The 26,361-nt window shown below is 57.4% G+C and overlaps 1 protein-coding gene across 1 annotated transcript in view; it reads right to left on the bottom strand.

Annotated features, from left to right (window-relative positions):
* The window catches only part of CFAP65 (cilia and flagella associated protein 65), a 42,822-nt gene extending 30,248 nt beyond the window's left edge, over positions 1-12,574 (bottom strand). Inside the window, exons 1-10 of the mRNA XM_065413613.1 lie at positions 12,500-12,574; positions 12,067-12,254; positions 10,947-11,049; positions 9,044-9,210; positions 5,513-5,712; positions 4,783-4,928; positions 2,729-2,951; positions 2,148-2,413; positions 1,023-1,223; positions 198-560 (exon numbers count right to left, since the gene is read on the bottom strand). Of these exons, the coding sequence (XP_065269685.1) occupies positions 198-560; positions 1,023-1,223; positions 2,148-2,413; positions 2,729-2,951; positions 4,783-4,928; positions 5,513-5,712; positions 9,044-9,210; positions 10,947-11,049; positions 12,067-12,254; positions 12,500-12,574 (1,932 nt within the window). The remainder of the gene's footprint in view (positions 1-197; positions 561-1,022; positions 1,224-2,147; positions 2,414-2,728; positions 2,952-4,782; positions 4,929-5,512; positions 5,713-9,043; positions 9,211-10,946; positions 11,050-12,066; positions 12,255-12,499) is intronic.
* Positions 12,575-26,361: the final 13,787 nt, after the last annotated feature.

Genomic DNA, 26,361 nt, shown 5'->3' with positions numbered 1-26,361 from the left:
GCCAACTCAGCCTAACCCACCCAGGCAGTGTTGTGGCAATGCGATTTCTCCTTAACTCACTCCCTACCTTGGGATTGGAGCACTGGGGTGGACAGATCTTAGGCCCAACAAGGTGAAAGCCATAGGTCTAGATTTCAGTCAAGCCCTTGACATTAATGCTGCTGCATTTGGTGTGGATTCTGGTAATTCCTACTGACCTTGTAGAAGGCAAAGCCTTCCAGCTCTGCTGCATACAAAGTGTTCAGCTGAGAGGGCTGGAAAATGAGGCGAAAGGCTGTGGATTTCAGAGGTGGGATGTCACAGGTTTCAGGGGTAACCCGGAAGGGACACTCTGGCTTGCATATCCATGTAACAGTGATCTTTCCTTTCGTGTGGTTGGTCAGGCAGAGAGGAAGTGGTTCCACCTCCTGGAGCCGCACACAGCAACCAAAATCAAACTCCCTAACGCTGACACTGACATGAGGGGGAAAGGTGGCGAGGTCGCTGGTTATGCCATCGTGGAAGTATTCGGTCATGGGGTCGATGTATGGGTACTCCTCAGGGGGCTTATCTTCAGGGACCTAGGAGAAGGAAACAGATCTCTGTCTAGCCCAGGGGTAAACACTACAGCAAACCACACTCCCTACGGGGAAATGACTCTCAAGACATGGGAGCCCAGGTGACCTCACAGTCCTGGCTGCCAATGTGACCAGCAAGCTGTAGCTAAGCACAGAGGACTTCCCCTTTATAGCGTGTTCCCCAGGGAAGCTCAGCATTTGGGATCCAAGGAGGCTCCTGCTTTTTAGCCAAATTTCAATCGGAGGCTGACTGAGGCAGGGGAAGGTCCAGCGATTAGTTCAAAAGCTCACAGTGGGCTAGTAACTGAGTTGAGATAAGAACTCAGGCAGATGAATGCCAATATAAGCTATGTACAGTTGTAACTGCATAATTAGCATGAGGGCAGCCTGGCATCTGCAGTGGGCAACTGGTACCCTGGTGGGCAGAGCAAGGGCAGTGTGGCATCTGCACAGGGCAGCCCATACCTGTGGAGGCAGCTTGAGGGCTCTATTTTCATCCATCTGCAGCTTCCCCTCCCTCAGCATCGCGCTCAGGATGTCCGGTGGGTAGAAGGTCAGTCCTCGTGCCATGTTGGTCCTGTACCACAAGAGGTGTCTTGGCCGCAGGATGGCTGGTTTAGTTGTATCAGAATGGCAGGTACCAAACAAATCCAGGAACAATGGACTCTGGGGAAGTGCCAGAAACACTTGCAGGAAACAGGCTACTTTGACTGCCCTGCGGTTGGCTGTTTTTCCTGTTACGCATCACACACACACACCCCGGAGTAAGTTACAGACTTAGCACTGTGTAAACACACACCACCATTGACATTGCCTCTGGATTTGGCCCAATATCTTTGCTGGAATTAGGGAGGGATGTAGATGGCCACGATGCAGGGTCAGTGCACCAGCCTTTCGTTTCCAGACACCTAACCTGACTCACGAGTTTGCAGATCTAACACACCACCTGGCAGAATACACCCCAGTGAAGAGTCTGCTCAGAAAGGGCCCAGGCTGGATTAGGAGGAGACGCAGAGATGGGTTTACAGGGCTAGAAGAAGGGAGCACTGCAGACAGGTCAGGGTTGAGGTGGGGGGCCCTGTAGGCCAGGCTTAAGGTACATTGGCAGAGCTGTGAAAGAGAGCCCCAAGCTGGAATAGGAGGGTACTGCAGGTCAGGATTGAGGTGTGCTGGCAGAGTCATGTGGGGGAAGCTTGAGTAGCACAACCCGTACCAACACAGTCTGTCTTCATAGCCCGACATTCATCACCAAACAAGGTGGGGGAGGCAATTTGTGTTTCATTTTTTAACCTGGTGTTGGTGACAAACGTCTTGCTCTGAAAGGAGCGCAGCTGCCTGGTGCCTAACACAGCCAGACCGAATAGACGCCACTAGCCCTTGACCCTAGACACATCTCCTCAGCAGAGCGACATGCAGCCCTCTCCTGCCACTTGCAGATCCCTTCCTTCTCTGGAGACACAGAACCAAGTGATGTGCAAGGCTCTGCAACAGCATTTGACTCATCCCCTCTCTGATGCAAGTTCCCAAGCAGAAAAGGTTTCCTTCGTGCTCTGACATCTCAGTAACAGCGTCACCTGTTGCCCCTCCTACCTGGTGATGGACGAGGCAAACCACTCTGCGGTAACAGACGATAGGGTGAGTAGGCCGAAAGGTCACCCTCAGGATGAGAGTGGCCATCCCGCTCAGGACTCCACACGGGCGGTCAAAGGAGAAGACGCTCTCTCTGCCATCAATGTCAAACTGGTAATAGGCAGGGACATCCGAAATGTTGCTGATTTCCAAAGGCTGCGTCACACACTCTCCAAGGCTGAGCCAGCCAAAGTTCACCAAGGAATGTTGCAGGGACACCAAGGGACCTGGAACAACCACCAATGCCTGGGGCTTTCATACCAATTTCTATCCCTGCAGCACACTCTATTTCAGCCCATGCGGATCATCCCAAATTGGAAGCGAATCATCTGACAGGTTCCCCGAACCAATCTGCCTCAGCAAACAGCGGGATGTGCTCTTCCAATAGCCTCATGCCCGAGCACAAGCGAGTGGTAGAATTTACACCCCACTGGAACCCTGCAGAAGGCCAGGCCCAGCCCATGTACTGGGGCACTGTCAGCCACTCCCCTACCCCACAGTGAGACGGGGGCCTGAAGACACGGGGGACTGTCCTTTGATACCTTTGCATGATCCAATCACCTTCAGGACCGTTTGGGTGAGGTTCCCTACCGGCTCGATGGTGAAATAGTCCACACTCTGCACCCCTACTGTCTGGGGGCTAAAGCGCACAGAGATAAGCAGCTTCCCGTTGGCTGGAACAATGGCCTGTGTGACATCACAAGAGAAGACATAATCCCGGAGCAGGGGTTCCTTTGCTCTCTCAATCCGAAACGGGACGCTGACCTGTGAGGGGAAGATGAGCAGGTTCATACCGTTCCGGTCCAGACTAGGTTGCTCTGCATTTTGAAGACTATGAGTTTAAGATCTGTGTTCTTATGTCAGCTGAGCCCTGCGTAGGCAAATGTACTTGTCTTTCACCTTGGAGAGCTGGGTCTTATTTATAGTGAGTCACAAGTGACGTGAGTTGGGGAGAACCTCCCCCTGGTTTCTAGTGGGCATCTGCCTACATTCCCAAAGCAGCAAGGTTAGCTGCTTCTGTCAGGAGACACCAGGAATGGGTTTGCCACCGGGTGCGGCAGGTCCGAACTGAGGTGCATTGCAGAGCCAGCACAGCCCCCACCTGCACGGTCACTGACTATCTGTCCCTCAGTCTGCTCAGCAGCAAACTCAGCCAAAACTCTAAGCAGCCAATGAGGCCTGACAGCAAAATGCCCGTCCGCTCACCCTCCTTTGGGGTCACCAGGCTACCCAGTGTAAAGCAGGTGCCTTTCCTGATTTCCCAGGAAATGCTGCCATCTGCTGGGCTGCTTTTAGGGCTGGTAGAGAGACACGGTCAGCGGGGGAATCTCTTTTATTCTGGTGGTGAGAGAGACAAGCTTTCAGGCTTACACAGAGCTCTGCTTCTTTAGGGATGGTCGTCATTTGTGTCCCAGAAAGCCTCAGCCAACGGGAATGTAAAGATGCAGAAGGGTCCGGCTAGTGACTACTGCCCACTGAGACTGATAGCCATCTCTACTGCTTCCTGTCCCCCACCCACGTCTGTCTGGTCAGCCATCTCTTTTACCGTGTAAGAATCCTAGACAAGGGCAGGGACTGACTGACTAACAGGGCCCGGGTCCCTGTTTGGGGCTTCTAGGTGCTTTCACAACAGAAATAAGAGTAATCTAAAGGGGAAGGCTTCCTTAGTCTGTTTCTCAGGCTTTACAACCTGTGCTCTTATCTTCTAAATCGATGATCCCCTTCCACATCCAACCCGTGAAGTGTGAAACAGGCGGTTTGTTTTGATGGAAAACCACCAAGGTTCTCAAGCCCTAAAGTAGAGCATGTCCTCCTCGCCGGCGAGGCTTAGGCGAGCCCCGGGGACACATCAAACAAGCTGCAGGAGAGGCACTTGGGAATGAGAAACCACCAACCCAAGAAAGACACCTCCCTGGCACCAGGACGGACAGGGATCACTCTGAAACACAGGGCAGGCTAGAACTATGCAATCCCATCGAAGTCAGCAGGGCTCCTGGGTGTATCAGCAGATTTTAGCGCCATCGCTAAGAGCATTGAAAGGCAGTTTGCTTGGCTAATTAGGACACCGTGGTATTATTTATCTTGTGTATTGCCATCGGACATTTGCCTGACCAGCATTGGCAGATGTGGGTGCAGGGTGGCTAGGACCAGAATAGCGGGGCGCTAAGGGTCAGGAGTGAGGTGCCCTGGCAGAACTGTAGAGGTGGGGGAAGCCTGCGCAGTGCTGTCTGCACTATGCCTGGCTCGAGTCCACTGCCAACCGCACCCACCCCCCTTTCCTCAAGCGTCATATTCATTCGCTCATTTGCAAAGTCCAGTTTTGCTCTGAGAAGTGACCCTCTCAGCGTGGCTGATGCCCAGTGAAACAAGAGAGAAACGCATGGCTCTTCTTCACTGGGTATAAATCTATCTGTCTCTCTAGAATTTGCCAGCCTTATTCCGTGCCCACGCTCATAGCTTCCTGACACGCAGACCCCCACCGCGCTCTCCCCTGCATACACCCAAGTTATTTGTACAGCTGTAGTAGGGAGACTAAAGCGCGTTAGCGGCTGAGGTCTGGGAGGAACACGGACTTACACCTGCCTTGCCAACTCACCATGGATGGGTTGCAGATCTCCACGTGTCTCTCCACAGTGGCACCAACAGCCACAGAACCAAAGCACAGCACGTCCCGGAAGTCCCCAGGCTCGACATCTTCCCCCAGTTCCCCCAGCACAGTCACCAGAAGGCGAGGATATTTGGCTATTATAAATTAGAACACACGATCAACAGGCAAGTCCTTCTGTTTGTCACTCTCCTGATAACGCACATCAGGCCCTGGCTGTTCTCTTTACACCAGCAGGGCCCTTGGCAAAGAACAGTTCTATATCTTAGTAACAAGATAATCGCCCGCATGGAACCACACTTTGGCCTTAGAAAAAAACTCCAACAGGTAGCACTCATGAGATCCCTAGTATAGGCAAGGCTCCTGCTGCGTCTAGTGTTTTTACTACTGTGCAAATTAAATCACCTTGTCTTCCCGCATCAAGTTACTGAAGAGCAAGAGAATTACCACTTTGGACCAAGCCGCAGCACTGCATGCGGGGACCTGTAGTCTCCACACTCTCTCTCTATTAAAGATGACGATGGCCGCACATCATATTACAGAATTTCATGGGCCAATTTCAACCTGCGGGCTTCACTTTGGCCACCCCTGGTTCGCATGGGACAACAGAAGGGCCATTAGTCATGGCCTCTTTGTGCATTTGTCTGGAATATGATTCCACAGACTCCTATGCTTATGGACTGTCTGGCTTCTTTTGCCTTTACACTCTAGAAAGCCTCACCGATGGCTCTTAGCTTGATGGTCCTCTTCTGTTCCTCATTGTCTCCAAACCAACACACTGCTATCGCATCGTACACCAGTGCCATCTGGGGCTGGAAGGTCACCTTCACCACGCACTCAGAGTCTGGCTCCAGCATGCCACTGACAGGAGTCAGGTGGAAAGGGCTTGGTGTCTCCCAGTTAAATAACGTAATTAGATCGCTAGGGAAATGGAGATGTGTGGTAAGCAGACATCAAACCCCCAACCTATCTCTCGGTGCTTCTCTCCCAGCACATTCACACTGAGGCTGTGCCTCCCCAGTTGGGCCTTTGGGGCCAGTGCCCCGCCTCCTGGAGCAGCCAACCCCTGAGTTTCAGCAGCAAAGAGCCCTCCACAGTGCACTTGGACACTTAAAATGGTTTATGGCAGATCCATCTGCACCTGGCTCCCTTTGTGCCATCTGTGCCCTCTAGCCACAATTTACTGCCAATGGCCCCACACACTCACCATCCCAGGTTTAGAACATGTGACAGTTTCCAAACAAGAAAGGCCACTTCACTCCAGGGGAAGCCTGGCTTGTTCCAGTTGTCCTGAAGCCCACCTACCTGCTTTCCCACCATAGCCCTCTTTCCCCTCCTGCCCTGAATGTCCCGTCACTGCTGGCCCTCTTACCAAGCCCTCCCCACTGCTTTGGTGATCTTTTCTGGTATGACACCCACTGAGCCTACTGCCCTTTCATTCAAAAACAATCAAACCCATGATGACTCCTAGTTTCCTTATTCTTAGATGACATCCTCAGGGGCCGAGTCCCTCACCAGAGTAACCAGTTTGTATTGAGAAACAGTCAGCCCACTTTACAGCATCCCTGTGGCACCCATCCAGTTCAAGAAAAGATGACGTAAGCGCAAAGCAGTTCAGTTACTATATGTGCCGCTGCAGCATCGCGAGGAGCTAACCAGTCCAATTCTCGAGTGACAGTCCTTGGCATAGATAACACAGATGTAACGCGCCGGGCCAGAGGATGCCAACACACAACCAGTACTTGAAGCTTGCTACACTTTCCTCTTCGCGCTCTCTGCCTTCCTTTTTCTCAGCCACCTCTCTTCAGCCTCTTTGAGCATCAGCAGTTTCTATGCTGTCTGCCTCAGCGTGGAAGTGACACACTAGAGAACGGACTTGGGTCCTGAAAGCCCTGCTGTCATTTCTGTGCTGCTCGCTTGCCAGGGGAGGAGAGGCAAACTCAGAGAAGGGCTGAACGAACAAGCTCAGCTACCAGCCCAGGAAGGGGGTGGGAATTTACTAACAAATGTTTCCACCCCTGTCTGCGGGGTTGGACATTGCTCAGGATCCTGACTCTTTGTGTACGGGGAGATCGGGGTGCACACATGGAGGCTGGAGGCAACTGAACCCTGCGGGCTGAACAGTGAAATCAGAGACCTGCTCACACAAACAGAGGGGAACCTCACACCTCAGTGAAATGTATTGTACAGCGATCTCCAGCGCTCCCCTCCCCATGCACACCTCTGCATTGCCAAGAGAAGCGGTTGTTAGCCAGATATCGGAGGGGAGGAATGTTCAGAGAAGGAAGGAAATCTGGTTGTTTGGACAGACAGCTATTGTGTGCGATTCACAGAGAAAGCACTTCGACCTCAGAGCGGGATTTGCTTTTTCAAATCAGATACACTGAAAGACAGAACTATGGAACACGGGGCCCGGCTGAAAGGCTGTGTTGAGGAACGGGCACTAGAGTGCCCTGGAGGTTTGGATCTCTTGGATAACTGGGCATCTCCCTGCCATCATTCCCAGCATCTGAACCCCAGCCCTCACAGAAGACACTAACCGCCAGCAGCAGGGCCAGCGGGCTTTCACGCTTCTTTCTCTAGATGAAATTAAGGCTGGATTGTCAGCCCTAGAGACTGAAGGCTACTGTTCACCCACAGAGCATGCTCAGCACAGCAAGCTTCCCACACACTCTGCCCTGCCAACGTGCCCCAGCCCTGCCCCGGAGAGTCCACTGCTAGAAGTGAGAGGAGAGTTTAGTCTCCAGGGCTTCATTAGCCGAGACTCCCAACAGGGTGGCAGGTGCTATAGACACCTGCCCTGTGAGGAATCATAGAAACATAGGGGCTGGCAGGGGCCTCAAGAGCTCACCTAGTGCATCCTCCCCCATGGCCTGTTACACAAGTCAGAGTAGATGATATAACAGTCCCTTCTGGCCTTAAAATCTAGGCGAGCCTCCTAATCAGGGCCGGCTCCAGGCACCAGCCGACCAAGCACGTGCTTGGGGCGGCACCTTAGAAGGGGCGGCCAATGTTGGGGTGGCAGGGGGCACTCGCGGTGTTTTTCTTTTTGTTTTTTTGTTCGGCGAGGCAGCGCTCGAGGGTTTTTTTTTGGTTTTTTTTGTTTCAGCTGGGCAGCGCGGGAGGTGTTTTGGCGGCGCGGCGCTGGGGGGTGTTTCAGCAGCGCGGCCCGGCGCGGGGATTTGGACGGCGCGGTGCACCGGGGGTTTGGGCGACCCGGCGCTCGGGGGGGGGGGGGGTTGGGCGGCCCGGCCCAGCGCTCGGGGGAGGGGGGCGGGGGTTTGGGCAGCGCAGGGGGGGGCGGGGGTTTGAGCGGCCCGGTGCGGCGCTCGGGGGGGCGGGGGGAGGCGGGGGTTTGGGCAGCCCGGCCCGGCGTGGCGCTCCGGGGGTTTGGGAGGCCCAACGCGGTGCTCGGGGGCGGGCGGGGGTTTGAGTGGCCCCGGCGCTCCAGGGGTTTTGGCGGCCCGCTGCGGCGCTCGGGGAGGGGGGGAGGCGGGGGGTTGGGCGGCGCGGCGCTCGGGGAGGGGGTCGGCGGCGTGGCGCTCGGGGGGGGGTTTACGGCGGGGCGGCGCTCTTTTTTGCCTGGGGCGGCAAAAAAGTTCGAGCCGGCCCTGCTCCCAATGCATTCCCCAGGCCAGGTAACAGGCCACAGAGATGAGACTTACTTTCAATCAACAAAGGCCTGGGCTCCACTAGAAAATTAGGTCAGCTTAGTTATATCAGTCAAGGATGTGAAAAATCCACCCCCCTAAGCGACACAGTTAAGCTGACTAAGTCCCTGTGTAGACAGCGCTAGGTCGACAGCAGAAAGCGTTCGTTGGCCTAGCTACCGCCTCTCGGGGAGAACCCCTCCCATCGGTGTCGGTGGTGTCTACACTGGAGCATTGCAGCTGTCCTGCTGTAGCATTTCAAGGGTAGACAAGCCCTAACAAAACAGTGACCTGGATCAGAAAGGCTGTTTCCCACTTCTGTCCTCTGGAGCTAGCCAGTCCTCTTGATCAGGTGGAACTGGTGCCTCGCCTCCCAGTCCCAACCCCTGCGCCCTCCCCTTTAGAACCTAACCCTGGAACGTCTTGCGCTGCAGAGGTGGCTTTCCAGAGAATGATGTCAGCCTACAACGGGAATCGTGGCAAGATCTAAACAATGAGCCGAAGAAGCCAAATTGGCCGAGGACACAAAGCGGATGGCTCAGCCCCGGCAGGTCTGGACTGTGGTTCTGCTCGACCTGCAGCAGCCTTGCAGGCTCACTCACCCGACGTTGCACAGGGGAAACGAGGCCTCTGAAAAATCGTGGACGGCGCAGAGAGGCAGCTGGATGGCGTCTGGGAAGAGCAGCTTGTGGCGTGGAAGCGTAGCCCGCAGGGCAACAGAGAACTCACCCTCAGGCTTTTCAAAGCAGATGCTGTCTTCATACTCCTTCTGCACAAAGAATAAGGCGAGAGAGAGCTGGGCAGTGAGACAGGGGGGCTCTTTCCCTGGCCTCTCACCCTCCTCTGGGCACAGGAGATTCTGTCATTCCAGCACCTTAGGAAGAGAGTTGGTGATGGAGCGTGCCCGCTGGAGGGTAGGACGTGAGAGGTGCTAGGGACTGGCAATCACTGTCTCATGGAAGTGAAGCATGCAGCCCCAGAGAGCACAGCGTTCGAATTACCAGACACATTCATTTAACCTTTGTTTGTTTCCCGGCAGTTTTCTTTTTTCAACCTCTTTAAGACCCTGATCCAGCAAAACACGTTTGCATGTACTTAATTTCAGCCTGCGAGACCTCCCCTTGCTTCAGTGGGGCTCCGCAAGCACAAGCAGTTATGCATGTGACTAAGTGCTTTGCTGGACTGGGGCCTAACTACATTTCATGAGGGTGGAAGGTGCCAGATTGAGTGTTGCAGACTGATGGCCTCTCTTTATCCAGTGAACAGTTACAGTACAGGGAACAGCAAGGCACACATCTTCCACACACCACAACCCCAATGAGCCACACTCGTGCCTTGGAACTAATACTTGTGTAGGCGAGATGGCACCCCATCTCTATGGCCCAGTCAATCCTTGGTGTCTCTGCCAGCAGGCGGACAATTGCACGGGTGGCACGGTGTGATGTGGACCCCTGTCTGCCTGAAAGTGGAACGAGACCATCAATACTGAATCAGAAGCGGAAGGTAACACCACTGACATAGTCCGGACTCAAACACAGACCTCTAGGCGAAATGTTCCATATCCCCTTCCCAAATGTCTGAGCCAGCCAGTCCACCAAACTCAGGCCAGGGTGGAACCAATGCCCTCAGGGTGAAAGGCTTCTTACCGTTTTTCGGAGCCCCCACAGTTTACAAGTTCACAGTACATAGAATGATATAAAGCAGCTGTGCACCTTGGCCAAGTTATAGATACTGTGGGAAGCAGCACTTGGAATCCCTGACTTTTGTTTGCTCACATAGCTTTTTTCATTTGACATGCACTCCACACACACACCGCCCCGTCCCCAGCTTTCTAGTCCCAGCGCACGGACAATACACATAAAAGCACACAATAATCATCAAGATTAACACACTACCAAAAATGACACTAAATGAATTCCCCAGTCGAGGAGCTTCTTGCCACTCGACCTGTCCTGCAGTCAATCGATAGCCCATGCACTGTGCCCAGAAGGTCAGTGGACTCAGGCTTTGTCGGGCCAAGGGGGAAAGTGAGTTCCAGAATCAAGGGCTCTTCACTAAACCCCCCCAGTTCCAGGCCCCATATTGACAATAAGGGACTGTCAACTCAAGCATCACTGAGATGAGAAGGGAGAGGCAATGTGTAAGATACAGAGAACGTACCCTGTGGAAGCCGCGTGTTGGCAAACTCTGCAGAGAAGCCATGCTCCCTCCATAGGAGGTCCCGTCAGGGCAGACTAGCATGGGGTGTAAAGTTACCCTGCTGCTGCCCATGCTGCACCCATTCTGTGGACGGACAGAAGCTGTTGGTCTCCAGGGCTGCCACTTCAGCACCTTCCCCCAGTCATGTATTTGCTCAAGAAATTAAAAAAAAATAAAAAAACCCCAAAGGACGTCTGCGAAAGGGATCTGCTGACCCCCACAGCCCATTCCCTCCCTTCCCGGAGTCTCGCCTGAACGCAGATGTGATATAAGCAGCAGAAAGGGCTGTGGGAGGTACTGTTTTACCTTTTCCAGGGGGCGGAAAATGATGGGAAGAGTTAAGGACATCCCAGGGCTCAGGATAATCGGCTGTGGCAAAACAGTGATGAAAAATCTTGTGGCAGGAGGTCTAGAAAATCAAATCAAAACAAGAGAGACATCAGAGAAGATTATGTCAGCACCTGGTCAATTACCCCAACCTTGATAACTTTTACCCTTCCGTATCACCCTCCTCACCCTCACCTCCCCCCGGCAGGTAGGGAAGCAGTATTACCCCATTCAACAGGGCACGGAGATGCTAAGGACAGTGTCCCCAAAACCAGCCTCTAATTTCAGGTGTCCAGATTGAAAAACCTTGGACCTCATCCTCAGAAATCCTGGGCACCCAAACTCCAACCGAAGGCAGCAGGAGCTGCAGTTGCTCAGCATCCCTGAAAAAAATCAGGCCCCGGGTGTCTTAAGATGAGCATCCAAATACTTAAGGAACCCAAAATTAAAGGCCACTTTCAAAACTTTGCATCCAAGGTCACCTAGCAAATCAGCAGCAGAAGCAGAAACAAAACCCTGGTGTTCTGACAATTCCGATCTCTCAGCACCAGACCCCTTTCCTTCCCTGAATCATATTTTTACACTGCCCGCACCCAGGCAACCCAGCATGACTTATAAAGCTGCAAAGGGCAGAAATGTGACAGTCAGAGCTGAGATGTTCACAAGGGATGCAGGAGTAGCCCTAGTGGGCTTACGAGATGCACTGGTTCCAGGCCACACCAGCAACAACCTAATACACATCCTGCCTGAATTTCTATCCCCACTAGAAGCTGATTCTCATTGGGGTTAGAAACAGCTCAAGGGCAGAAGTATTATTTTAAAGAAAAAAGCCATTTCACTTGAAAAACTATTGCCAGGAACAATGCTTTCTGTACCCAAGATGGCACGTTTCAGATGGGGCATGCCCTGAAGCAAAGAGCACAGCCCTGCCCTGTGATTTGGAGTGCACATTTTCCACCCCACAGCAAATGGGAGGGGGGAGAAGGGGCAGAAGGGACCCATGGAAGGGTCCATGAGGGTATCAGCGTGATAGGAGGGATGGGGATGGATTGTTCCCACTAGTGAGGAGGTGAGGAGGATCTCCCCTCCCCCCACCTACCTGTAACTCAGCTTCTGGGTTTTCACGTGAACGTTTTTCAAGGATAAATGTTTGGTAAACTCCTTTCCCAGCTCCCAGCCATGCCAGTGGAGAGCCTCTGTCACTTCCGTGCCCCAGAAAGTGCCTTTCTTCTCCTTGGCCTTCCTCGCAGAGCATTCGGGGGGCCTCAGGGGGGACATTGGCTCTTCCTGAAGGACGAGGGAGAAGTCACTCATACTGGTCACCTGCCTGTGCTGGGATCTCCAACTGCCACAAGGGGGGCGAGGTCCATCCTTCCTACAGCGTAGCCCCAAGGGCTGCTGGACGGCTTTCATCACCCTCCTTCACGACAACGCGGTGGCCTCCCCCCCAACCCACAGAAGTTATAGGGCGCCATGAAACAGGCAAGTAGCACTGAGAATGTCCCTGAAGGCCCCTTGCTTTAGCCACTCACCTGCCTGATGCTGCTGCACCCGAGTCTCCGGCCGGAGTCGGCGCTTGGCAGCCCCCTGGGCATCTGAGCGAGCATCGGGCACCTGGAACAAACGGGGGCAGGTCGCTCCTGTGTCCTGAGGGAACGTCCCACAGGGAACAGCCTGGCCCGGGAGATGGGCTGAACGGTGTAGTCCAGCTCCAACCTGCCAAGCCCCATTCAAGCCACTGCCCAGGGCCAGGCTGTTCCCTCATACTCGCTCCAGTCTGGCCAGGGGGACCCCCAGGCTCCCACCCTCGACACCCGCCGACCTGGGAGAGGGAACAGGTCTCCCCTCGTCGGTCCTGGTCAGGGCCCAGGCAGCCTGCAGGGGGCCCAGTGCTCGGGGCAGGTGCTACCAAAACAGTGAGGTCCTGGGGTGTGAGTTCCTGGGGTGGGCTCCCCGGGGGACGGGGTTCAGTGGGGTCCCAGGTCGGGGGGGGGGGTAGCTGAGATGGGGGGTAGGTACCTGGGGCTCCCCGAGGGGCGGGGTTCAGTGGGGTCCCAGGTCGGGGGGTGGTAGCTGAGGAGGGGGGGAGTTACCTGGGGCTCCCCGAGGGGCGGGGTTCAGTGGGGTCCCAGGGCAGGGGGGGTAGCTGAGGAGGGGGAGGTACCTGGGGCTCCCCGGGGGGCGGGGTTCAGTGGGGTCCCAGGGCGGGGGGGTAGCTGAGGAGGGTGGGGTTCAGTGGGGTCCCAGGGCGGGGGGAGGGGTAGCTGAGGAGGGGGGGAGGTACCTGGGGCTCCCCGGGGGGCGGGGTTCAGTGGGGTCCCAGGTCGGGGGGGGTAGCTGAGATGGGGGGTAGGTACCTGGGGCTCCCCGAGGGGCGGGGTTCAGTGGGGTCCCAGGTCGGGGGGGGGGGTAGCTGAGATGGGGGGTAGGTACCTGGGGCTCCCCGAGGGGCGGGGTTCAGTGGGGTCCCAGGTCGGGGGGTGGTAGCTGAGGAGGGGGGGAGTTACCTGGGGCTCCCCGAGGGGCGGGGTTCAGTGGGGTCCCAGGGCAGGGGGGGTAGCTGAGGAGGGGGAGGTACCTGGGGCTCCCCGGGGGGCGGGGTTCAGTGGGGTCCCAGGGCGGGGGGGTAGCTGAGGAGGGTGGGGTTCAGTGGGGTCCCAGGGCGGGGGGAGGGGTAGCTGAGGAGGGGGGGAGGTACCTGGGGCTCCCCGGGGGGCGGGGTTCAGTGGGGTCCCAGGTCGGGGGGGGTAGCTGAGATGGGGGGTAGGTACCTGGGGCTCCCCGAGGGGCGGGGTTCAGTGGGGTCCCAGGGCGGGGGTGGTAGCTGAGGAGGGGGGGAGGTACCTGGGGCTCCCCGAGGGGCGGGGTTCAGTGGGGTCCCAGGGCGGGGGGGGTAGCTGAGGAGGGGGAGGTACCTGGGGCTCCCCGGGGGCGGGGTTCAGTGGGGTCCCGGGACGGGGGGGTAGCTGAGGAGGGGGGGGAGGTACCTGGGGCTCCTCGGGGGGCGGGGTTCAGTGGGGTCCCGGGGCGGGGGAGGTAGCTGAGGGGGGGTACCTGGGGCTCCCCGGGGGGCGGGGTTCAGTGGGGTCCCAGGGCGGGGGGGGGCGTAGCTGAGGGGGGGAGGGGGGGGGTACCTCAGGAGGGGGGAGGGTCGGGGATTCAGCGCCGCGGGGCCCCGCACTCCGCCATCTTGCCGTCTCTATGGAAACTGGACGCGGCGGCGGCATCGCCCCGAGCAACGACGGCGGCCGGGCGGGACCCGGGGAGCAGGAGGCGAATCGCGCCGCGGCAGGAGCAGCCGCCAGGGGGCAGCGCCGAGACTCCCCCTCCCCCACTGTGGGGGGCGGGGCTCGGGGGAGGGGCTGAGGGAGTTAGGGGCTGGGGGGGGGTGAAGTAGTGGGGGAGGGGCTAGGGAAGGTGGGGGAGGGGCTGAGGGAGTTAGGACCTGTGGGGTGGGGCGTTGAAGGGAAGGGATATTAGGGGTTGAGGGAGTTAGGGGCTGTGGGGGGTGAAGTAGTGGGGGAGGGGCTAGGGGGTGGGGGAGGGGCTGAGGGCGTTAGGAGCTGGGGGGTGGGGCGTTGAAGGGAAGGGATATTAGGGGTTGAGGGAGTTAGGGGCTGTGGGGGGTGAAGTGGTGGGGGAGGGGCTAGGGGGTGGGGGAGGGGCTGAGGGCGTTAGGAGCTGGGGGGTGGGGCGTTGAAGGGAAGGGATATTAGGGGTTGAGGGAGTTAGGGGCTGTGGGGGGGTGAAGTAGTGGGGGAGGGGCTAGGGGGTGGGGGAGTGGCTGAGGGAGTTAGGAGCTGGGGGGTTGGGCGGGGAAGGGATGTTAGGGGCTGAGGGAGTTAGGGGCTGTGGGGGGTGAAGTAGTGGGGGAGGTGCTAGGGGGTGGGGGAATGGCTGAGGGAGTTAGGAACTGTGGGGTGGGGCGTTGAAGGGATGTTAGGGGCTGAGGGAGTTAGGGGCTGTGGGGGGTGAAGTAGTGGGGGAGGTGCTAGGGGGTGGGGGAGTGGCTGAGGGAGTTAGGAGCTGGGGGTGGGGCGGGGAAGGGAAGGGATGTTAGGGGTTGAGGGGGTTGGAGGGCTGTGGGGGGTGAAGTAGTGGGGGAGGGGCTAGGGACGGTGGGGGAGGGACAGAGGGAGTTGGGAGCTGGGGGGGTGGGACGGGGAAGGGAAGGGATATTAGGGGTTGAGGGAGTTAGGGGCTGTGGGGGGTGAAGTAGTGGGGGAGGGGCTAGGGACGGTGGGGGAGGGACAGAGGGAGTTGGGAGCTGAGGGGGTGGGACGGGGAAGGGAAGGGATATTAGGGGTTGAGGGAGTTAGGGGCTGTGGGGGGTGAAGTAGTGGGGGAGGGGCTAGGGGGCGGGGGAGTGGCTGAGGGAGTTAGGAGCTGGGGGGGTGGGACGGGGAAGGGAAGGGATGTTAGGGGTTGAGGGGGTTGGAGGGGCTGTGGGGGGGTGAAGTAGTGGGGGAGGGGCTAGAGGGGGAGGGACAGAGGGAGTTAGGAGCTGGGGGGGGAAGGGAAGAGATGTTAGGGGTTGAAGGGGTTGGAGGGGCTGTGGGGGGGTGAAGTAGTGGGGTAGGGGTTGGGGGAGGGGCTGAGGGAGTTAGGAGCTGGGGAGTGGGACGGGGAAGGGAAGGGATGTTAGGGGTTGAGGGGGTTGGAGGGGCTGTGGGGGGTGAAGTAGTGGGGGAGGGGCTAGGGGGGAGGGACAGAGGGAGTTAGGAGCTGGGGGGGGAAGGGAAGAGATGTTAGGGGTTGAGGGGGTTGGAGGGGCTGTGGGGGGTGAAGTAGTGGGGGAGGGGCTAGGGGGTGGGGAAGTGGCTGAGGGAGTTAGGAGCTGGGGGGTGGGGCGGGGAAGGGAAGGGATGTTAGGGGTTGAGGGAGTTAGGGGCTGTGGGGGGTGAAGTAGTGGGGGAGGGGCTAGGGGGTGGGGAAGTGGCTGAGGGAGTTAGGAGCTGGGGGGTGGGGCGGGGAAGGGAAGGGATGTTAGGGGTGAGGGAGTTAGGGGCTGTGGGGGGGTGAAGTAGTGGGGGAGGGGTTGGGGGAGGGGCTGAGGGAGTTAGGAGCTGGGGAGTGGGACGGGGAAGGGAAGGGATGTTAGGGGTTGAGGGGGTTGGAGGGGCTGTGGGGGGTGAAGTAGTTGGGGGGGGCTAGGGAGGGTGGGGGAGGGACAGAGGGAGTTAGGAGCTGGGGGGGTGGGGTGGGGAAGGGAAGAGATGTTAGGGGTTGAAGGGGTTGGGGGGGTGAAGTAGTTGGGGGGGGGGCTAGAGAGGGTGGGGGAGGGACAGAGGGAGTTAGGAACTGGAGGGTGGGTTGGGAGGGGGTAGCTGGTTCCAGGCATGAGAGCACTGGGTTACCCAGGTGGGGCCTCCAGCCCCATGGCCCTGTGTGGGGCTGGCTAGGAAGCTGGCTCTGGGGAGTCCAGGCGGGCTGTGTGGTGTGGGAATTGGGCCCAGTGATGCACAGAGCCTGGGATGGGCCCTGGGAGAATGGAGGGATTCCCACAGGAGCGGGGCTGCCAGCCGGCCACAGTCCCCTTCTGACCCTCTCATCATTAAGAAGCCAACAGAGCATCTGGTCCCATCCGCTGCCTCCTGCGTGGACTAGAGCAGCCCAACGGCCCCTTGAAGTTGGTGCCCATATCAGATGAGACTGATGGTCCATCTAGGTGGTTGACCCTGACTCCTGTCCCTCCTGGTTGGTTTACATCAGCTGGTCTATCTGGAGCAGCAACCCTGTCTCCTGCCGAACCAGATCAGACTAATGGTCCATCCAGCCTTGTTTCCTGGCTCCGCGCGACCATGGTATCGATAATTAACAGCGGTGAGGTCACTGGTGCACTCATACCATTGCCAGTCATGCTGACCAATACTGGCTCATTGGTTCCTTGAAAACCGCTGTCTGTCTGCCTCTCCCCCTGTTGTCTCTTAGCCGATAGTGAGGCTCTGAGGTCTTTGGGGCAGGGATTGAAAGTGGCTCCCCAAAGGCAGACTGAACCTGACAGGGCAAAGTTCCCAGGGCAAGGGGCCACACATACCACACCCCATTGCAGGTGGGCAATGGGGATTCCCTCCCCCCACCCGTCCTGCTTTTCACAGGCCAATACCACGTCCTGCAAGCTCAGGTAACAGGCCTTTAACATGTCACAGAACATATCCAGGCCCAACCTGAGACGCTTTCCAAAGTGGTAGGGCTGGGTGGATCTCCTGTCCCTAGGGGGGTTAGCAGAGGCCTTTGAGTAGGTACTGCCTGGCCAGGGTGCCCTTGGCCTGGCAGAGAGCCGCTCAGGTTGGAGACCTGCATGGCGATGCGGGCAGAGGGGGTCGGGAGGGGAGAAATGTGTCTTTAATGGCATTTGTCTATGTTTACATCATGAGTCATGCAGATAAGTGGCTGTAAATCAGCCCCCATCTCCCCCAAGACATCCAAAGCGTCCCCTCCCCTCGTCCCCCCAGAACTGGATGTGTGCCCGGATCCTGCAGAAACAGCCTCATAAATAACAGCAGCAAAATAAACCCTTTTCACAGCAGCAAAGGCCCCAAACACACTCGCCGCAAGATTAACGCCTCCCATTCATCACTTTAATGGTTGTACTTTGGAAATTAAACCTGTCACGGCCCATCAAGGTGAACATTTTAAACCTGTGACATCCCTACGTGCCTCCCCGCCTTCCATCGCGTCCTGGAGCACGCTCGCTCTTTCTTCTCCGGCTCGTTCCCAAATCCTTGCTCTCCTCTCCCGCCGGCCGACCCCATGTCCTGCTCTCCCCCCTTCTCGCTTGGCCTCATTCAGCCCTAGACCATGGTGCCCGCCGTGCTGGTTTGGAGTTACAGGAGGTTGTGCCTTACGTCGGGAGGGATGCGTATAAGGCCACAGACCCACCCAAACCCCAGGCCACAGCGCTGGGCTGGCGGGGCTGGGAATGGAGTGATGCATCTCGCCCAGGCTCAGTGCTTCGGAGGCAGGGCGCAGGGTACCCTGAGCTCCCCGAAGTCACTGTAAGGCTGCAGCTCAGGGGTTTACAGGTGCTGCGGGAGGGATGGAGATGAACTGGGGTCTGTGAGGAGGGAGGCATCCAACTCTTATGGCCTTATTGTGGGAGGCAAAATGCCCACAAGAACTCACGGGCAGACCCCCCCTGCCACCCCTTCTGGCTCTCCCCAGGCTCCATGCTGCGCAGAGGGGATCAGGGTGCGCCCATCACAGCGCATGTGACAGTGCTACTCCTACTCCCAGGGGCCTGCTCCTTTCCCGGCTCTGCTGCCAGCGTTCATCATCTAGCCCTGGGAGCGTTAATCCTCCTGTATTTCGTCCTCTCCTTCCCTCGCACCCTGCACCTCCCCCACCTCATTACAACCCTCTGTCCCTCCCCCATCCAGCTCTCACTCCAGTCATCTCTCACCATCCCTCCGGAGTGCCCATCCTGATGGGGTCCTCCAGGCCCCTCATTCTTTGCCCCTTGCCATGTATGGGCTGGGCTGGGTCCCCTCTCCTGGAGCGAGTGTTAACCTTGCTGCATGCCATGTGAGCGGGTCGCCTGGGGGCTGACTAAGGCTGCTGCTGGGGTGTTTCCCCACCTCGGTCTCCTGTACCAGCCTGTGCTGTGGGAGTGCTTCATGTTGTCCTGCAGCCCTGGCAGGGCCTATGGAGTTTGAGATGGACACTGCCCCATGCTGGGTGTAGGGCAGGGCTGGCCAGTTCCCCTGGCTCCTCAGCTGCCCTCAGCTCTAGTCAGGCCTTCACAGAGCCCTCGTCACTGAGGTGTCTGTTATTAGAGGCACCCCTCAAAGGGCCCTGCAGCAAACACCTGCCCTACCAGGCTCTCTGGTGATGTGTGAGCTGCACCTTCCTGTCGGTGGGGTCCCGAGCAGCCAGGAGGCCCGGGCCCACTAGTAACTCGAGCGGCTTAGGCAGGCTACAAAGGGGGCATGCAGATCTGCAGTACTTCCAGGCAGCCACCGTGTGTCACGCTTGCCCCACACAGACTGCGGGCTAGCTAGTTATTCCCACCGCAGGCGGGCACTGGACTATTGACAGCACGCAGCTGGGTCTTGCTCTCAACTCCCTGGGTTTAACCAGCCCTGCAAAATTACTGTGCAAATGCACCAGCCCCGGTGCCAAACTCTCCTGGCTGCCCTTTGCCCTGGTGACGATGGAGAAACCAGTGATCTGGTCCTGGCCTGGCACCAGAAGGGACTCCCCAGGGCGAGTGGGCCTGACAGACGTGGCAAGGCTTAGACTGCTTTTTTAACCTCCTCCACTGTCCCCCTTGGGTTCTGCTTTGCTGCTGTTGTTGGGACAGGCTGAGATTTGCACTGGGACCTGGAGGTCGCAAGGATCACGTTGAGGCTCATTCAAACCTCATCTCCAGCTCTGTGTGGATGCACTGCTCCACCAAGCACGCCCTGCTCCACCGCCCCCGTGCCCCTGTCCCGCGTGCCCATCCCTGGGATAAGCCTCCTGCAGAGATGGGTGCTTGGGCACCCATGCGTCTCAATGCAAACCTTGGCCAGTCTTTGAGCCTCCAGCAGGGTACTGGTGCAAGCGAGACAGCTGGCGGCTGCAGCACCCACAGGGGATGTGTCAGGGCAGTGAGTGGAGCCTGGGCTGGGAGGTTGGTCTGCCCGCTGCAGGACTGATGGGTAGAAAGAGAGCGAGGCAGGAGAGATGGAGCTGGGACAAGATGTGAAAGCAGGACCCGCTTGCAGTCGGCTCCCGCATTGTGCCCTGACCCCATGACCTACGGAGCCCAGCCTGCACCCCGCATCTCCTGCCTCTGTCCTTTCCAGCGCTCCTTGCCTTCCTCTTCCTCCTTTTCCCTCCTTCCACCTCAGCTCCTTCCCCGCCACACATCCATTCTCCCCTTCCCCCGTGGACTCAGGTATTCACCTCCACACTCATCCTCTCTCCCGGCGCCCGCCCCACGCAGCCCCCCCCCCCAGCAGGCCACGCTCCCCCTCCCCCAGCAGCCACGGCTCTCTGGGGCTGCAACAAGGAGCGTGAGCCGCCGCAGGGGGGCTGGAACCCTCTCTGGGGCTCAGAGGTGGGGAGAGGGGGCCTGGCACGTGAGGCTGCCTGCACTAGAGCCGCAGGCACTGGCAGCATGGCCGGGGCTCCTCAGCGCTGCTCTGTGGGCAGGCTGGCTGGGCTCTCCTGGGGTGGCTCTGGAAGTGGGGAGGGGAGAAATCGCCTCCCCCAGGGAGGACTGTGGTCTGGGGAGTCAGGGGTACCTGAGGACGAGCTCCAGTGCTGCCACTGCCCCCTGCTGCCCCTGTCTGACGGGGGGGGAGGCTGACGCGCCTGCCTCCGGGGGGCTGGCAGGGGCGGGCTGGCAGATTCCTCGCTCTGATTGCCCAGCTTGAGACCCACACGCAGAGCTCCAGGGAGCGTGTGGGGGTCCTCTCCGCAGCACTCAGAGCATGTGGGGCTCCCCAGGGACTGGGCTAGGACGGGGAGGGGCTCCCTGGGGCTGTCACGCCGTGGGGATTTCAGTGCATCCTAATCATGGCACAGTGGTTCGGTTTGGAAAGTGGCAGATTTACAACCAGAAAGGCTGTGAAAGGGGCTTGGGGGGGGGAGGTGCTGAGCCCCGCCAGGGGCTTTGACTCACCTGGCTCAGCTGCCCCCCAGAAGGGGATCTTGCTGGAACTAGCTGGGCAGGGAATTCCTCCAGGGCGTGGGGCTTTGGACCCTGGTGTCCAGCTGCCAGTGCTGCTCATGGTGTGGGGCTGATTTTCACTGTCACACTTGGGGGGAAAGGGCCATTCAGAGCCACCTCTTGGCAGAAGGGAGCTGTCTGAGCCCCCAAACCGCCACCTGTCCTCACGGAGTGCTCTGGCCATGGGGCTCAGCAGGACCAGCTTTGTCCATGTGACCAGTCCCTATTGAAAGTCTGTTGCGGGGTCTCTGACACAGAGGGTCAGGTACAGCTAACAGGGCAGGTGGCTGGTTTGCTGGATAGATGATTGGCTGGTTGATTGGATAGATGGGTGGTTGGACAGGTGAGTGGATGGTTCTGTTTCTCTACATGCTTATATGGCTCCCATCTCCGTAGTACCTGGCCGCCTGGTTGGCCAGAGAGGTGTGTGGTTGGATGGGTGGGTACATGGCTGGCTGGCTGGCATGCTGAGTGGCTGTTCGGATGGGCAGTTGGAGTTGGCTAGTTGGGAGGACGGGCTGAAGTGGGGGGCTAGCTGGGGAATTGGCTGATTGGCTCGAAGAGTGGTTTGTTGGTGATGGTAGGATGGGTTGGTACATGCTTAAGTGGTGAACTGATTAGACAAGCAGCTGGGTGATCAGTCGGCTGATTGGTTGTGGATAGGCGAGTGGTTAATTGGGTGGGTGGGCGAGTGGTTATTTGGGTGGGTGGATGAGTGATTTGTTAGTTAGCTGGTTAGAGGTGCAGATGAGTGGTTGGTAGGGGGTAGCTGAGAGTTGTTTGGATAGGTGGGTGACTGGCTGTTTCTTTGGACAGGAGGGTGGCTGTCTGTTGGGAGTGAAGGAACATTGTATCTGAATGATTGTTTGCTTTGCTGGTTAGGTGCACAGATGCCTGGCTCAATGGTTGATTTGTGGGTAGACTGGTGAATAGGTGGCTGTTTGGTTGAGTGGGTGATAGGATAGGTGGGTGGTTGTTTGATTGGCTGGCTAGGTAAGTGGTTGGCTGGCCAGATGGTTGGTTAGTTTGACGGCTGAGTAGAGGTTGGCTGGGTGGGTTGTTGTTTAATTTGATGGATGGGAAGGGCTGACTGGATAGGTGACTAGTTAGTTGGATGGCTGAGTAGGGGGATGGCTGAACAGTTAGTTGTATGGATGGGTAGGGGCTGGCTGGATGGGTGGTTGTTAGTTGGATAGTTTAATAGAGGATGGCTGGAGAGGTTGGTTAGTTGGATGGCTGGGTGGGAGCTGGTTGGCTGGGTGGTTGGTTAGTTGGATGGCTGAGTAGGGGCTGGCTGAATGGGTGGTTGGTCAGTTGGATGGCTGGGTAGGAGCTGGCTGAATGGTTGGTTGGTTAGCTGGATGGCTAGATAGGGGTTGGCTGGATGAATGGTTGGTTAGTTGGATGGCTGGGTGGGAGCTGGTTGGCTGGGTGGTTGGTTAGTTGGATATCTAGGTAGATGTTGTCTTGATGGGTGATTGATTAGTTGGATGGTGTGTGGGTGTGAAATTCTGTACCTCGAAGTAGCACCCTGGATACCCCATATTCACCATGGTGATATGATTATGATATGTTTTGTTCAAAGTATACTTTGTCATTTTAATAGTCTTTACCTGTTGAATAATAATAACCTGTTGGATTGTATGTACTATCATTGTATGTGAAGTTATGAAGTGTTGCTATATGTGTTACTGAAATATGTTGTGAGGTTGGGAACCCCCACAACCAGCCTTTCAGGTACAACAAAGGAGTAGACATCAATAGCCAGACAGTGTTAATGGCTCTTCAACACCCATCAAGAAAAGAATCCACTATCCCAGATGCAATGGAGACTGCCTGACCAATAGGGACTGCCTGACCCCCCACATCAAAGCAAAGATGTTCCAACAAGCAGAAAGAAAGTATAAACGAGGGGAAGTGACATCATTACTTGGCATCTCCCTACCCACCCCCACCCCAATGCAACACCTGGAAGAACATCTGGAGGACAAAGACTTTGAACTGGGGAAGTTTGGCCCCAGACTGGAAGGGAGTCCCAGCTCGTGTATTGAGGAACTGTGACTGCTTGTGCCACCCGTCAGGATGAGAAAAGCTGTTCGATTCAACTCGTTGTTAGACTAAAAGTTTAGGATTTAGAATGCGTGCTTCTGTTTTTATTTCTGAGGAAACTATCTCTGACCTACCGCTTAGAATCCCTTACAGTCTCTCTGTCTGGAGTTAATAAACCTGTTTGACATTTGACCTGAAGCCGTGTGTTTGGGTGGAAGTGCTTGGGAACTCTCAGCTCAGGTTACAAGGGCTGTTGCACGTCCAGTACCCTTTTGCCGGCGTGACAAACTAGCAAATGGACTTACACTGGCCAGACTACGGAGCAGCGGAAGACGGTGCAGTTCTGAGGTGCAAGGCTGTGGAGCTGGGGAATTGGCTGGAGCCTCCCTATTGGTGGCGCATGGTGGTTGTAACTCATGGCTGTGTAAGTGCAGGGCCTGTCAGAGGTTTGCAACTTGAAATTAGCATCACAGTGTGAGCGCCAGCCGAGGTTGGGGGGACAGAGGGCTCAGTAGTCCCACAGTTCAGATTGCACACCAGGTACCCCATCACAGTGGGGTTAGGCTAGATGAATAGTTGGTTAGTTGGATGGTTGGTAGGGGCTGGCAGCATGGGTGATTGGTAAGTTGGATGGCTGGGTAGGGGCTGGCAGATGGGTGATTGGTTAGTTGTATGGCTGGGTAGGGGCTGACAGGACAGGTGATTGGTTAGTTGGATGGCTGGGTAGGGCTGGCAGACGGGTGATTGGTTAGTTGGATGGCTGGGTAGGGGCTGACAGGACAGGTGATTGGTTAGTTGGATGGCTGGGCAGGGCTGGCAGACGGGTGATTGGTTAGTTGGATGGTTAGTAGGGGCTGGCAGACGGGTGATTGGTTAGTTGGATGGCTGGGTAGGGCTGGCAGACGGGTGATTGGTTAGTTGGATGGTTAGTAGGGGCTGGCAGACGGGTGATTGGTTAGTTGGATGGCTGGGTAGGGCTGGCAGACGGGTGATTGGTTAGTTGGATGGTTAGTAGGGGCTGGCAGACGGGTGATTGGTTAGTTGGATGGCTGGGTAGGGCTGGCAGACGGGTGATTGGTTAGTTGGATGGTTAGTAGGGGCTGGCAGACGGGTGATTGGTTAGTTGGATGGCTGGGTAGGGCTGGCAGACGGGTGATTGGTTAGTTGGATGGCTGGGTAGGGCTGGCAGACGGGTGATTGGTTAGTTGGATGGTTAGTAGGGGCTGGCAGCATGGGTGATTGGTAAGTTGGATGGCTGGGTAGGGGCTGGCAGATGGGTGATTGGTTAGTTGTATGGCTGGGTAGGGGCTGACAGGACAGGTGATTGGTTAGTTGGATGGCTGGGTAGGGCTGGCAGACGGGTGATTGGTTAGTTGGATGGCTGGGTAGGGCTGGCAGACGGGTGATTGGTTAGTTGGATGGTTCGTAGGGGCTGGCAGACGGGTGATTGGTCAGTTGGATGGCTGGGTAGGGCTGGCAGACGGGTGATTGGTTAGTTGGATGGCTGGGTAGGGCTGGCAGACGGGTGATTGGTTAGTTGGATGGTTAGTAGGGGCTGGCAGACGGGTGATTGGTTAGTTGGATGGCTGGGTAGGGCTGGCAGACGGGTGATTGGTTAGTTGGATGGTTAGTAGGGGCTGGCAGACGGGTGATTGGTTAGTTGGATGGCTGGGTAGGGCTGGCAGACGGGTGATTGGTTAGTTGGATGGCTGGGTAGGGCTGGCAGACGGGTGATTGGTTAGTTGGATGGTTAGTAGGGGCTGGCAGATGGGTGATTGGTTAGTTGGATGGCTGGGTAGGGCTGGCAGACGGGTGATTGGTTAGTTGGATGGCTGGGTAGGGCTGGCAGACGGGTGATTGGTTAGTTGGATGGCTGGGTAGGGCTGGCAGACGGGTGATTGGTTAGTTGGATGGTTAGTAGGGGCTGGCAGATGGGTGATTGGTTAGTTGGATGGCTGGGTAGGGCTGGCAGACGGGTGATTGGTTAGTTGGATGGCTGGGTAGGGCTGGCAGACGGGTGATTGGTTAGTTGGATGGCTGGGTAGGGCTGGCAGATGGGTGATTGGTTAGTTGGATGGTTAGTAGGGGCTGGCAGACGGGTGATTGGTTACCTTTCAACATTCGATACATTTGCTGCAGACCCCTTGGAACTGGCGAACCAGAGAGGTGTAGTCGTCCTTCTGTGGCTCTGCCCCGGGGCAGATGATACCCACCTCGGTGCCGGCACACGACGGGTCTGCGTTCCCCTCTGCACACCGGCTAGCAGCGTTCCTAGGTTCACAGCCAACGCGAGGGAAACTCAGGCTCAGCAGATGCTTGTTTGCATGAGTCAGGAAGTACCAAATCCTGCAGCTCATTGATCAAACCCCCTTCCCCGTGTGCAGCAACAAGAACCTGACCCTGCAGCAGCTCCGGCAGCCACAGGACACTGGCCGTGGATCTGCACCGTAACGCGTTAGGGAGACCGCGGCCAGCCGCTGCTCTCTAGGGGTCAGAAATGCATTGAGAGGAGGCCAAATGCAAGAGAAGGAGCCCTGGGCTCCCTCTCCCCATGAATTTGCTGGGGGTCTCGCAAGAACATGGGTCAGGAAAAGGGCAGCGGGCAACCCACACAGGGTGGGGGAGGAGTGCGGTGACATGGGGCCGGGGATCCCTCCTGGGGGGCATGTTAATGTCCACCCACCAGGGCCTCCTCGCTCAGCACCCAGCAGAGGCTTTGATCTAGACCTGTCCAGCACTGCCCCCCCCCCAGGCCTGCCTGTGCACCCTCGTCTGTGAGACCCTGTGACGAAGTGGGGGGATTTCTTGTTTCTGTGGAGTTGGACAGAGGCGGGGCCTGGGGCCGGTGATCTCAGATGCCCAGCGGCGAGCAGGGGGGCTCTGGGCTGGAGAGGGGAAGCAGGCAGAGCCCACCTGGATGCAGAGAGACTGGGATGTGCTGGGCTGAGGGAGGCCAGGCCTGAGGGTCAGAGAGTTTCCTGTGCTGTGTTCAACCCTCAATAAACCCTTCTGTTTCATGCTGGCTGAGAGTCACTCCGGTCTAGAGAACAGGGTTGCATCAACCCCTTCGGGGGTGGAGGCCCCGGGGGTCCAGAGCGAGTGGACTCCCTGAGGGGGCCCACGGCAGAGACAGACGTGCTAAGGCTCAGAGAGGTGCGGATCCAGGAGGTGGAGGGGCCAGACCCCGAGAGAGAGTGGACCCCCGAGAAGGGCTGTCGCACTGAAAGGGGCACCCCCCATGGACCGCACGGGGCCAAGAGTGGGCACGGTCTGTGAGTCCGTGACAGACCCGTGCCCCAGCTTTCAGCAGAGCCGCTCATGGGACCCCATATTTATCGGTCTTGGCCCTCTTGTAAGGAAAAGCACCAGCTTGCTGATACACTGTAGCAAACATCTTTATGGGGGAAGAGCGGGGGGGTCTCAGTCCAGCCCCCCCCGCCCCCAGCCCCCCAGTACACATCGACAGAATAATTACGAGTTAAATAGAATCCAAACACACATAAATTAACGGAGACGGGCAGGTGCCGCAGAGTCTCCCCAGTGCCCTGCCTGGGTCGGGTCTCTGAGTCTGCTAGCAGCGGAGGTGGCCCCGGACCCGGCTCTGTCTGGCTTGCCCCGGCCCCCTCGCTCTGGTTCTGGGCTGCTCTCCCTGCTCTGTTTCGTGGGGTGATCGCTCGGGGCTGCCTT

The sequence above is a fragment of the Emys orbicularis genome, chromosome 11 (genome assembly GCF_028017835.1).
Source record: "Emys orbicularis isolate rEmyOrb1 chromosome 11, rEmyOrb1.hap1, whole genome shotgun sequence".
Lineage (NCBI taxonomy): Eukaryota > Metazoa > Chordata > Testudines > Emydidae > Emys > Emys orbicularis.
This window is presented reverse-complemented; position numbering and strand designations above follow the sequence as displayed.